A 14,343-nucleotide genomic window follows, 5' to 3' on the forward strand; every position below is an offset into this window, starting at 1 on the left:
TTCTTAAAATAAGTGTTCAGATGTTCAAATTGAATTCGGTAGAATGTTAGACTATCAGGTGTCAGATATTTGGATTGTTAAACACTAATACAAAAAAGTTAAACTGACTACCTCCAGATCAGTGATTCTCAGCTGGGGGTAGTGTTGCATCCTCACCCCCAGTACATTTAGCATTGTCTGGAGATAGTTTGGGCTGTTACAGCTGGGGGAAGCCTGATGCTGCTGATATCTAGTGGGTAGAGGTCCCAGATGTTATTAAACATGCTGTGATACCCAGCCTAGCTCCCCACAACAGAGTATTCAGCCCAAAATGTCAGTAATGTTGCTGTTGATAAACCCTGTCTAGATAACAACTGAATAAGTCTCTTGGCTTCTTCAGTGGCTGGAGTCCCTGTTGTAATCTAAAGCTTTGGACACTCTGCCAGGCTTAAATCCTGTCTGAAACTTAAAATTGTTATGAAAATATTTGGAAAAAACTGATAATTGAAAGCAGAATAAAACATTTTATATAAATAGCTACATATTTTAAACGCTAATATTTAGTTAAGACTAATTCATACATACCCACGGTTGCAGAGAAATCTAAAAAATAACAGGCTCTTAGGATAGCATTTCAGTTTGTATTTTATAATCATGTCCTGTTGTCAAAGTACAGAAAAGTGATCATCTGTAAAAAATGTTTAAAATTATGCCCTTTAATGAGTAGATTTTTTTTTTACACGGAATCTTAGTTCCCCGACCAGGGATCGAACCCATGCCCCCTGCAGTTGAAGTGTGGAACCCTAACCACTGGACCGCCAGGGAAGTCCCTAATGAGTAGATTTTAAAATAAGCTGTTTTATCTTTTCTTTTATCTTTAAATTTTTTTACCTTGTATAATTATGTTGAGGATTTTGGTAAATATGATGCTTTGTCATTAGCAAGTTTTACCCCAGATTTTTAAGGTTCATTCACAAATACATATTGTAGATATTTAAATTGAGAAAGACTATATGCTTTTTTTTAATATATAATTTAAAAAGATTTTTTTCAGTCTTTGCTATCTTGCAGAAATAAAGGGGTATTTTTTTTTTCTATTTGTCCCTTTTCTTCTGTTGCAATAATATAGAGTACAAGCAGGCTACTGGTGTGAAGTAAAGTAGCAGCAGTTTGCCTGAGCATTGTTCAGACAAAATTTTCTTCCCCATCAAACTAAATGGCTCCCTGGCAATCAGCCTTGAAAGTTACTGATTGTGAATTTTTTTCTTCTTTTCTCTTTGTAATTAAACTGCGTAAATACAAATATATAATGTTAATCTAAAATTTTAATTATAGTTCAAAAGTTGTTGTAATAACGATTGCAAGCAAAAGTTTTCCAGTGTTGTATGTACCAGGATCTTTAGTTTCCAGTCAGTTGGATTTCTTCTATTAATATTATTACCATGAGAAATAGTAATATTTCCTTTTTCATTTAATGGTCTTGTTTTTAGAAAGTTACAGCATTAAGTTTGAGACATTCTTACGAAGCCCAGCGCTTGCTGAGGAACTCATAACACCAGGTTTATAGAGAAACCTTAATGATACTAACCATCTTGGGACAGGATTCCTACAGTTTAACCGTGAAGGGTCTTTTTGAAAATTGTTTTAGAATAGGAGCTATAATTCTGTTAGTAGTTGAAAATGTTGCCACAGTGATTTAATTGTAGATTGTATGAATACTTTGCTGAATTTTGCTTAAAACCCTTAAGAGTATCAGTGGAGAGAACATTTTTACTTTTATTAAATGTCTTTAAACACTGATTTAAATCATTTAGTTGTTCATTACTGTTGGATTTTTTCATTGTTTCTAGTTCTCACTTAAGGTTGATGTTGCTAAACATATGCAATGAGTGTGAAATATTACTTTTTTTTAAAGGGTGAAGTTGAACAAATTGCTATGATGAAACCAAAAGGCCAGACTGAACATGATGAGGGTATGCTTGAATATTTAGAAGATATAATTGGTTGTGGACGGCTAAATGAACCTATTAAAGTCTTGTGTCGGAGATTTGAAATATTAAATGAACACAGAGGAGAGAAGGTGAATCTTCTGTAGACTTTAGTTGTATTGTAAACCAGAATGTTTTCTGTATTAACTAATTTTACTGAGCTAGATATTCAAGTTATAGTCATAATTATTCAGGCAGAGTTTAGTGTTTTAGGTTGAATTTTATATTTTTCTTATTGGCATTTCAGAGGAACACTGTTATATTAATGTAGTTTATATGTTTTTTTATCTAATGTTGGCATATTTTAAATTCAGATTGCTCAAATACACTTCATATGAACAATCTCTACACTTTTAACTTTTGTAGTTAAACAGAGTTAAGATGGTGGAAAAGGAAAAGGACGCCTTAGAAGGAGAGAAAAACATAGCCATTGAATTTCTTACCTTGGAAAATGAAATATTTAGAAAAAAGAATCATGTTTGTCAATATTACATGTAAGTACCTTAATTTATCAATTTTTGTATTAGTTTCTGGCAGTAAGTCTAAGCCCTTCTCTTTTCCCATGTTAGAGAAATGTGAAGACTGAAGTTAAAAAAATTCTAAAAGTTGCTTTATGTGATGAATTCATTAAATTAGGGTTGTTTACCATAGTATCGAAGTTGACTTTTAAGTATCCTACTTTAAGTTGGGAGGTGGGTTCACAAGTATTACTATGCTTAATAGTTTTACATATACATTCTTTTGAATTCATATAATAGCAGATCTAATTTTGTTTATGTGGAGCCTATTTTTATTCCTAATTCTAGCCTTGACCCTAGGTTGGTTCCCCCTTCCCTGTCAGTAATCCTAGGTAATTGTTAATTGACTGTGGTTAAGAATACTTTAGAAACAGCTGATTTTACTAAAATAGAGAATTTTAGAAATGGTATTTTAGGATCTCTGATATCTTTTTTTTCCTCTCTCTAGTTATGATCTGCAGAAACGAATTGCTGAAATGGAGACTCAAAAGGAAAAAATTCATGAAGATACCAAAGAAATTAATGAGAAGAGCAATATACTGTCAAACGAAATGAAAGCTAAGAATAAAGATGTAAAAGATATAGAGAAGTAATAATCTTTTGGAAAGTACTAAAAGTATTTAGATTATTTAGTTACATTTTATTGCATGTATGTGTGTGTGTCTGTATATAAACTTACTGCCAGCACATGCGTGTAATACATTTGCCAGCATATAAAATGGTCTCCTTTTGCAAACAAAAAACTTAATTGACTTACATCTAGTTGATGATGATTATCACAGATTTGACTGCCCAACACTGGTCTTAAAATAATGCAGGCTGCTACCCCCTAGTGGCAGAACATAATAACACAAAACATCGTAGCAAACAAGCATTTAACCTGACAGGTTAGTTGTCTTAAAGTTTTCTCATTATCTTTCTCATATCAGTCTTCAATGACACCAATATCCCTTACCTATGCAGTTTTCTTTTTTATTCTTTCAAATGAGTTTTGCTTATTTTTTATGGTCAAATTTTTCTATACCTAGACATCATAGTGATTATTTCCAATCCAGCTTAGAAGGACAAAATAACTCCTATAGTCACACATTTTAACAGCTCCTTCAAATATGGGTGGAGGAGAGGGTCAGCTTGAAACAGGATCCTACCTTATAAGAACTTGGATACATTTATAACCAGGCAAGGTATATAAGGTGGCTTTAAAATATCAGAATATCCAAAATAGTGACTGAATTTTCTTACTTTGCTAGGAAGCTGAACAAAATTACAAAATTTATTGAGGAGAACAAAGAAAAATTTACAAAACTAGATTTAGAAGATGTTCAAGTTAGGGAAAAATTAAAGCATGCTACAAGTAAAGCCAGAAAACTGGAAAAACAACTTCAAAAAGATAAAGAAAAGGTAAGTTATAGGGGAGAAATTCTTAAAATTTCAGGTTTGAATATCACATGTAGTTTTTATTATTTTTCATGAATGTTCTTGGCCCATACTACCTAAGAGAATGAGTTGGGATTCTGAATGTTAAGTGTTTCAGGATTTATCTCAACCTGATTTTTCCCCAAAGGGAAATCCTGTATCCATTGACTTTGAGTTTTAGAGCTTATGTTTCTGATATACATTGTTGGCAAAATATTTACCAAATCAGCAATTCTATTTTGGTGACAATAATTTTCTTCTTCCTAGAGTGTATGATTTAAAGAGATGTTTTTGGCTACATATCATAGATTTTTAAAAATAGTACCTTTGTCTGCAGAAATCAAGTTAAGAGTATCAGCAGTTTTCCCTTAAAAGGGAGGGAAGGAGAAGTTCATAATTTACAGCAAGTGGTTGATTAGCTAGACTGAGGTTTCAAAAAAAGAAAGATGAGGTTTAGACCAGAATGCCTAACTTGCTAGGAGCCAGACTAATAAATCAATTAATTTGGGGTGTTTCAAACTATATTCATAGTTTAATCAGATATTAATAGATGAGACACATAAAGCCTCTCCCCTCAAAAAAGTTTTGTACCGGGCTTCCCTGGTGGTGCAGTGGTTGAGAATCTGCCTGCCAGTGCAGGGGACACGGGTTCGAGCCCTGGTCCGGGAAGATCCCACATGCCGTGGAATAACTAAGCCTGTGTGCCACAGCTACTGAGCCTGTGCTCTAGAGCCCGTGAGCCACAACTACTGAGCCCACGTGCCTAGAGCCCGTGCTCTGCAACAAGAGAAGCCACTGCAATGAGAAGCCTGCGCACCACAACGAAGAGTAGCCCCCTGATCGCCACAACTAGAGAAAGCCCACGTGCAGCAACGAAGACCCAACGCAGCCAAAAATAAAATAAATTTATTTAAAAAAAAAGTTTTGTACCATATAATTACATGGTAATTATAAGACAGGCTCTGCTTCAACTTGTAAGCATTTTCTGAATGCATTTGTTCACAAAATGCTTTATGCTCAGTACAGTAACACATCTATGTGAATCAGTGTTTGAGGGACACCATTTTGGGAAATGTTTAATTTCTCTGGTAATAGATAATCAGAATAAACAAAATAGCATGGATTTGATAGAAACCCCTGAATTGGGCAGATTAAGCCAAATGTAACTGTAGTAGAGATAATTAGCCTTTAGGAATCAACTGTGGAAAAGTGATAACTACTGGAAGGTATTAATGGAATAAAATACTAGTCCTATGTGGTGACTCTGGAAGGGTAAAGTTAGGAAAGATCTTAAGATTTGAGGGAAACTAGGGGTGTATGAGTAATTTGTGGTAAGTTGTAATGTACTTTGAAGGGTACTTCAGGGAATTCCGTGTACTCAGACCATATTCATAGGTGAAGAAGGATAATTACAGCCTAAAGTTGGAGCAGAAGGAAGATCTGCTCAGCGAGGAAGAATTGTTCTCCATAAGGAATCAGGAATTCGTAGAATTAGTTTTACCATTGGACTGAGAGAACATAGAAATTGCAGCAGATGATTAAGGAAGTACTTGCTAAAATTAGCTGCTTTAAACTTAATTACAGTGAAAACCGCAAAGATCTAGAAGATCCTGAGAAATGCTTTTAAATAAGCCAAATATTGATGGTGTTGGATAGCCTAAAGGTACATGCTTCTAGTAACTTTAATTTGTTTTATAATCTTAGGTTGAAGAATTTAAAAGTATACCTGCCAAGAGTGAGAATATCATAACTGAGACAACAACTAGAAATAATGCCCTTGAGAAAGAAAAAGAAAAAGAAGAAAAAAAATTAAAGGAAGTTATGGATAGCCTTAAACAGGAAACACAAGGGCTTCAGAAAGAAAAAGAAGTAAGATTTCTTTATCAGTTGGCATATATTTTGGTGGCTTTTTTTTTGTTAATCTTGAAGATTGTTTTTATAGTAATATTAAAAAATGAACTGTTAGAAGAAAAAGTTTGGACTTTTAATATCTACCATTCCTAAAGATGGTTAGCCTAGACTCTTCCCCTTTGTTGTTTGCTTTCTCGTTTTAAAAAAAAAGTTAACGAGAACTTACAGTGGTAGAAGAAAATACTCATCAAATACTTTGTTTTATGTGCAGTTCTTCGTTACACATTGACTTCATCATCAAATTTTCTTTTTCATCTTCTCTTAAATTATTTTCTTGGTAATTTATTGGTTACTACCTATAAATGCTTGGGACCACACTAACTGTAGATGACATCTCCTTTCTTTGCTTCTGTAGCTCTTCTGTAATAGTTTTAACCATGGCTCATGTGTCAGTTCTTGGCTCAAATCCTAGGTCAATCCCTTATTATCTCTGAACTCAGGTTATGTCTCCAAGTTATCTTCCTCAAAATGCGGAAGAAAATATTACCCATCTTGTGAATCTTTGTGAAAATAAAACGTGTGTTTACTTACATAAAGTGCCTAGAAAGTAAGGAATTAATAAATATTAGCTACTACATTATGTTAGCACTTCCTTAAAGCAAGAGTGTGAGATTGTCTCATTGTTATGTCTTGTCTCCCCAGCCAGAGTATAAGCACAGAGTTTAGCTATCTTTGTTTATATTCACCACAGCCTTTTAGACAACACTGAGCATGTTAAATAGATATTTAATAGATGACAGTAATTGAGTTGAATTGACTTAACGTTACTTAAGTCAGTTACATAAGACCTTTGTTAATTATACCTCCATGAAGTGTTTTGGAGTTTCTTTACGGACTAAATTGATTCTGTTTTGAAATGTGGGCATGTTCTAATATCATACTATATTACTGGGCCAATGCTTTGTATGTGAAATAAAAGGGTTAGGCTTTTGTAAGGGCTTTTCTTATTCCATTATTCTAATAAGTAGGTCCTTTCTACACAGTCAACTACAGTAGTCCAAAATTTCTACTCACTCATCAAATTATGACTTGTGTTGGGGATTACCTCACCTTACCTCTAAAACTTAAAAAGATTTCCAACATAAATATACTTGAAACTTTCTGCTGAGTAGTCCTTACACCTTACCATTTTAGGTAAGGTAATGTGGAAAGACCATGGAATCTAGATTTCAGATCCACATTTTTGTTCTCTTTCAACCACTCCTTCTTTGTCATTTTAATCTCTAAATTGAGATACTAGATATTCGTATGGTATCTACCTTGTTAAGCTCTTGTGAAATCAGTTGGGAAAAGACTGTATACCATGAACATTCACAACTAGGCAAAAACTGTTAGTCCATTCCACTTGTGAGATTTATTTCTGTATATTGTGCTTGTAGAATCTATTAAGTTAAATTCAAAATGAATGGTTTCCATTTCAGTTTAGGTTTGAAACACATATATTTCGGATTTAATGGGGTCTATCATATTTTAACAGAGTCGAGAGAAAGAACTTATGGATTTCAGCAAATCAGTAAATGAAGCACGTTCAAAGATGGATGTAGCCCAATCAGAACTTGATATCTATCTCAGTCGTCATAATACCGCAGTGTCTCAATTAAGTAAGGCCAATGAAGCTCTAATGGCAGCTTCTGAGACTCTCAAAGAAAGGAAAGCTGCAATTGGAGATATACAGGCAAAACTCCCTCAAATTGAACATGAACTAAAGGAGGTAAATCTTCTTCTATATTTCATCTGAACATTGTTTATGAACCCTAGTTTTATTTATTTTTATATTTACATATATTTTTTTAAATCTCAACATCTTTTTTTTTTTGGCTGCGCTGAGTCTTCATTGCTGCGCACAGGCCTTCTCTAGTTGCTGCGAGTGGGGGCTCCTCTACGTTGCGGTGCGCGGGCTTCTCATTGCGGTGGCTTCTCTTGTTGCGGAGCACGGACTCTAGGCGTGTGGGCTTCAGTAGTTGTGGTGCACAGGCTTAGTTGCTCCGTGGCATGTGGGATCTTCCCTGACCAGGGCTCGAACCCGTGTCCCCTGCATTAGCAGGCGGATTCTTAACCACTGTGCCACCAGGGAAGTCCTGATCTCAACATCTTAAGTGACTGGTACATAGATATTTTTGTTGTTATTGTTTAGTGTAATCTTTCCGAAAAGAATGGGGTTAATATTTCAGTATTCTATCTGATACGAATCGAGACTATCAAGAAGCTGCATTCTCCCTTCAAGTGTCAAACAGCAAATAATATCACTGCTGCCACCATTATTTCCCATTATAAAAATTTAAACAGAAGAAAGTTTTTTGTTTCCCTAAATCTAAGTGTAGACAATTTCGGCAATGGTAAAGGAAAATCACAAATAAGTGTAAGTGTGTGTGTGAACAAATATGCAAGTCAACTATCTTAGTGTATTTTTTTCTGTTTTTGAATTTATGAATGTAGTTTTCTTTGTTGGGACTGCAAGTTGTTAAACTAATCAAGACATCTGGCTTATTAGCTCATCCACGTCCTCTGCTATCCTTGAGTGAATTAGACATCTAAGGAATTTCATAACTTTAATCTCAAAAGCATCATTAGGCAAGATGGCAATAGAAAATGCTGCTTGGAGAGAAATTACACTGAAAATGAAGTCTTTTTCATTTTAGTAAATGCACGCCGCTTGGTCATCAGAGAACTTAATGGCCGTATAGAATTTAAATGTAAACTTAAGTTATATTCAGTGACTACTTCTATCTTCCTTATGATTCAGTTTATTTTTGGATAAATTAAATCTGCAACTTGAGCTTTTATCAATACTTTAAACCAGTGTGACTGGTAATAGAGGTAATAATTTAAAGCCAGGAAGTGAAGGAGAATGTCAGAAAAATGGCTGCACCAACTTGGAGATTGAGAAACTGAGAATTAGGCTTTTTGTGTGCATGTGTGTGGTTCCTCTTCTTGGCAGCCTGATGTTTTTGTTTAGCAATAGTAGTGTTCACTCATCATGCTCTCCTTCATTTCAGAGCTATGCTTTTTTTGTTCTTTGTTTTCCTTTATTTAATTAGATATAATAATATATGCTATATAATACTATATAATAAATCTCCTTTTATTTAAAAAGCAAGGCACAGTGTAATCATAGCCCTGCCCGGTCACCCATAACTAGAGTCCTGTATTGAGGTCTGTTTTTGATTAGTGTAAGAATATAAGAATTAGGACACATTTATGCCTAACTGTGTGGTGCCAAACTGGGATTTCCACAACCCTAACTCCTCTAGCTCTAGCAGTCAGTGCACTGCTCCTAGGTCTATATTGTGTTTATATTCCTTATTATTGACCCAGATAATTTCTGCCCCCTTTAAAACAGAAAACCCATCCATATTTTTCAAAATCAAACCAACAGTTGCAATGTGACAGCTTAGTCCTGGTTCAAGTGTTGATTATTGGCCTTTCCTTCTTTTTTTAGGTATTACAACTAATTCTATACTGTGATAGGGTGTAACCTTCTGGGATTCATTTTCTTTATTTTCACCTTTAGAAAGAAAAACAACTTCAAAAACTTACACAAGAAGAAATAAATTTCAAAAGTTTGGTTCGTGATCTTTTCCAAAAAGTTGAAGAAGCGAAGAGTTCCTTAGCAATGAATCGAAGTAGGGGGAAAGTGCTTGATGCAATAATTCAAGAAAAAAAATCTGGCAGAATTCCAGGAATATATGGAAGATTGGTAAAGTAAATTTATTTGTAAATGACTATACATTTTTCTCAGATGTTATAATTTTCTTACCTTGACTTAAAGAACTGTATATTGTCTCTGTACATAAAATAACATTTACTTTTGTTTCTTTTAAAGGACTTTCATTTTTAAACATTTTGCTCTTACACTCAGGCATGATAAAATTCTTTGTGGTATGTATTTGTTCATGTTACAGATAGTTTTGGGTTTTTTTTTAATTTTGTATAATTATAGTCATTTTAAGAAAGTGATCCAACTCTAATGATAAACTTAACAAACTCCTTTTTTCTTTTTTAAAAAAAATAAGAACTTGATAAATTATATTCTGGGTTTTATACCATTATACTAAAGGTTGTGGCTAGAGTTTAGGAAAATCAACAAGGGATGATGTCAAAACCCAAGGCTAGGGATAGTGGGTACCTGAAGCCTGAGTTGAGCCTGAAGAAGGAAGGGAGCTGTGGCCAGCTAGAAGGTGGCTGGAAGGAAATGGGGATAGCTTATGTATTAATAGACTGAGAAGCAGATTTACATAATCTTAAATGGCTTTCAATAATTCAGAGTTTTATTATTCTATAAGTTATTTTGCTTATAATACTTTTAGGTTTCAAATTTTCACACTATACATTTTTATTTACATGCAGTGAAAACAGTTCTCTGATTTTGTGCTCATTAAAAATTCAAACTCTGTATATCCATAAGTTTTTTTTTTAAGGTAGATTAAAAATTCTAGTAGTGATTGCCTTTGCAGAAGAGAAAGGTTGAATGTGAGGAACACTTAAATTTTTCACTGTGTACCCTTTTTGTACTGTTTAAAACCATACGTGGGTATAGTTCAGTTAAACACAACTTGAAAAATCTATATGAATTACTAATAAAATGATCCTGTGCCTAATTCCTTGCTGATTGTGCATTGATTTTTCCCCCCTCTTCTCAATTATTAGGGGGACTTAGGAGCAATTGATGAAAAATATGATATTGCTATTTCATCCTGTTGTCATGCATTAGACTACATTGTTGTTGATTCTATCGATACGGCCCAAGAATGTGTAAACTTCCTTAAAAGACAAAATATTGGAGTTGCAACCTTTATAGGTTTGGATAAGGTGGGTATTCATAATCTACCTGTAATTTAGTTTTTAAGTGCCAAGTGTTTTTTGATTTTGAATCCTAGCTTTTTTTTCATAGTTATTTAAGTGAACACCTGATAGGTTTTGAGGATTATATTAGGCTCTGGGGTTACATGGTTGTGAAAAAAAATCCTCTACTGCCTCCCCTAAAGGAATATACATTCCAATGTTACAATGATTGGTAGTTTGCATTTCTAACTTCCATCGTCAATAACTACTTTAAAAAAAAAAAAAAGAAAAAGAAACACTTACTGAGATACAATTCACAACCATAAAATTCATTATTTTAAAATACGTAGTTCAGCAGGTTTTAGTACATTCACATGGTCTGGATTGTTCAATCATGACCACTGTCTAATTCCACAATATTTTCATCACCCCAAAAGAGGAACCCCATACACATGAGGAGTCACTACCCCTATTCTCCCACCCCTCCATCCCCCTGCAACCTTTAATCTACTTTTTGTCTCTAGATTTACATATTATGGACATTTTGTATAAATGAAATCATATAATATGTAGCCTTTTGTGTATGGCTTCTTTAACTTACTTTTCAAAGGTCATCCATGTTGAGACTTCCCTGGCGGTCCAGTGGTTAAGACTCCACACTTCCACTGTGGGGTGCGTGTTCAGTCCCTGGTCAGGGAACTAAGATCCTGCACGCCGCATGGTGTGGCAAAAAATAAATAAATAAGTTCCCTCTCTTCTCTTTGTAGGGGGTGGGGCTAATACATGTGTATCAGCACTTCATTCCTTTTTACTGCCGAATGATATTCCATTATATGATGTAGCACAGTTTGTTTATTCATCAATTGATGGACATTTGGGTTGTTTCCATGTTTTGGGTATTATGGTTAATGCTGCCATGAACATTGCTGTACACAGGTTTTTGTACGACATCTTTTCATGTGCTTATTTATTGGCCATTTGTTTATCTTTGGAGAAAAATCTGTTCACATTCTTTGCCCATTTGTTAATTGGTTTGTCTTACTGTTGAGTTGTAAGAATTCTTTATATATTCTGGATACAAGTCTCTTGTCAGGTATGTAATTTGCAAATGTTTTCTCCCATTCTGTGGGCTCTCTTTTCACATTCTTGATGGTGTCCTCTGAAGCAAAAAATTTAGATAGAAGTCCAGTTTATTTTTAGTTCCTTGTATTTTGGGTGTCATATCTAAGAAACTACTGTGTAATCCAATGGCAGGGTGATTTACCTCTGTTTTCTAAGAGTTTTACAGCTTTAGGTTCTAAATTTAGTTTTTTAATCCATATTAAGTTAATTTTATAATACAGTGTAAAGTAGGGGTCCAACTCTACTCTTCTGGATATCAGGTTGTTCCAGCACCATTTGTATTCTTTCCCTGTTGAATTTTCTTGGCACCCTTATCAAAAATCAACCGATCATAAATGTAAGGGTTTATTTCTGGACTCTTCATTTATCTGTGTCTGTCCTTACACTGATACCACACTGTCTTGATTACTATAGCTTTGTAGTAAGCTTTAAAATCAGGAGTCCTTTCATTTTGTTCTTTAATATCAAGAGTGTCCTGGGGTTTTTGTTTTGTTTTTAGTATATTGTAAATGGAATTTTCTTAATCTCATTTTCAGATTATTCATTGCTAGTGTATAGAAATACAATTAATTTCTGCATATTGATTTTGTATTCTGCAACTTTGCTGAATTTATGTTATTTCTAATAGTTTTTTAATGTATGAATTCCTCGGGATTTTAATACGTATAAGATCATGTCATCTGTGAATAGAGATAGTTTTACAATAACTTCTTTTTTAAAATAACAGTAAAGTAGGGCTTCCCTGGTGGCGCAGTGGTTGAGAGTCCGCCTGCCGATGCAGGGGACACGGGTTCGTGCCCCGGTCCGGGAAGATCCCACATGCCGCGGAGCGGCTGGGCCCGTGAGCCATGGCCGCTGAGCCTGCGCGTCTGGAGCCTGTGCTCCGCAAAGGGAGAGGCCACAACAGTGAGAGGCCAGCGTACGGCAAAAAAACAGTAAAGTAATACTCAATTATGTAGATACTCAGAACTTTGTATACATGTCCTTATGTTTAATACATGTGTATTACTTCTATAAATTATATCTAACAGAAATGATCTTTATATATATATTATTTTTCTTTTTTATGTTTAGATGGCAGTGTGGGCAAAGAAAATGACCAAAATTCAAACTCCTGAAAATACTCCTCGATTATTTGATTTAGTAAAAGTAAAAGATGAGGAAATTCGCCAAGCTTTTTACTTTGCCTTACGGGATACCTTAGTAGCTGACAACTTAGATCAAGCCACAAGAGTAGCATATCAGAAAGATAGAAGATGGAGAGTGGTAACATTACAGGGGCAAATCATAGAACAGTCAGGTAATGTTTTTTTTCTCTGCCATTGAGTTTATTTAATCTTGTTGGGGGAGACATCTAAGTCTGACTTCTCTCCTCTGTTCTCCAGGTACAATGACTGGTGGTGGAAGCAAAGTAATGAAAGGAAGGATGGGTTCATCAGTTGTTGTTGAAATCCCAGAAGAAGAGGTCAGCATGTACAAAATTACGGTCAAGACATTTTTGTTAAAGCAGCTTTACTGATAAGTAACATACTGTAAAATTCTGCTATTTTAAATGTACTCTAGTCAGATTTTCAATTAACAGATTGAATTTTCTCTAAATGACTAGTATATAAGCTGTGGGATTTTATATGAAACTTGTTAAAGTTTTAAAAGTATGTTAATTTAAAAATATATGCTCGGCATATATATCTTTCTCTGTTATGACATTTGGATCATATCATAATTTAACCATTTACTTACTGTTTGACATTTAATTTGTTTCTTCACATAGTTACTGATGTATTGTATAATTATCTTTTCTATTTTGACATAATTCTTTAAGTTGTAAATATAGCAAAGACTTCTGATACATGTTTCCAAATTTTATATGTCCAGAAATATAAGAGGAATGTCAAAATGCTCAGGAAATACTGCTCTGTTCCATTATCACCCTTGGAACACTATACTTTTTTCTTCCTTAAAAATATGTACTTAGATGTCCTGGATACCTAACTTTTTCTGAAGAGTTGTGGCTTGATTTTTTTTCATATTTTGAAATAGTTTGTATTTTTCCACTTAAATATTTGTGTAGTATACCTTCATTGTAATAGTAGTTGACTATACAACACTTAAAATGATCTTTTCATCTGATTCTATGATGCGGAAATTAGTTGACCATCTCCTAAGCTTTAGGTTTTGGAATTGGACCTGGGTTGTTTGCTTGTTTCTAGTCTTTAAGATCAGAAGTTTGGGTTTTCTTCATTCATAAATTGCTGTTAATCTGAAATGACTCTTGGAATAAACTTATTTCACTGGTATTCTTCTTTGTAGGTAAATAAAATGGAATCACAGTTGCAGAGAGACTCTCAAAAAGCAGTGCAAATTCAGGAACAGAAAGTACAACTGGAAGAAGCAGTAGTTAAGTTAAGGCATAGTGAACGAGAAATGAGGAATACACTAGAAAAGTTTACTGCAAGCATCCAGGTACTTTTTTAATCAATATTAGCTGAAACTATTGGAATTCAACAGCAATTTGGCAGAAGCATTTTGCTGTTTGCTTATAATTTTAAAATATAAGGGGGGGAGGAGGAGGCTGAGTCTCTAGGTGTAAGGCGCATCTGTTGATTTTGTTTCTCCGAGTACTAATG

General features: G+C 34.3%; 1 protein-coding gene across 1 annotated transcript in view; it reads left to right on the forward strand.

Moving 5' to 3' along the window:
• The window catches only part of SMC4 (structural maintenance of chromosomes 4), a 34,509-nt gene that overhangs the window by 9,920 nt on the left and 10,246 nt on the right, over positions 1-14,343 (forward strand). The window contains exons 6-16 of the mRNA XM_082654356.1: positions 1,895-2,059; positions 2,334-2,461; positions 2,934-3,074; positions 3,736-3,886; positions 5,606-5,770; positions 7,290-7,523; positions 9,324-9,509; positions 10,460-10,621; positions 12,791-13,016; positions 13,102-13,181; positions 14,027-14,179. Coding sequence (XP_082510482.1) covers positions 1,895-2,059; positions 2,334-2,461; positions 2,934-3,074; positions 3,736-3,886; positions 5,606-5,770; positions 7,290-7,523; positions 9,324-9,509; positions 10,460-10,621; positions 12,791-13,016; positions 13,102-13,181; positions 14,027-14,179 — 1,791 coding nt within the window. The remainder of the gene's footprint in view (positions 1-1,894; positions 2,060-2,333; positions 2,462-2,933; positions 3,075-3,735; positions 3,887-5,605; positions 5,771-7,289; positions 7,524-9,323; positions 9,510-10,459; positions 10,622-12,790; positions 13,017-13,101; positions 13,182-14,026; positions 14,180-14,343) is intronic.

This window comes from Grampus griseus, assembly GCF_964374135.1.
Source record: "Grampus griseus genome assembly, chromosome: 5".
NCBI classification, from domain to species: domain Eukaryota; kingdom Metazoa; phylum Chordata; class Mammalia; order Artiodactyla; family Delphinidae; genus Grampus; species Grampus griseus.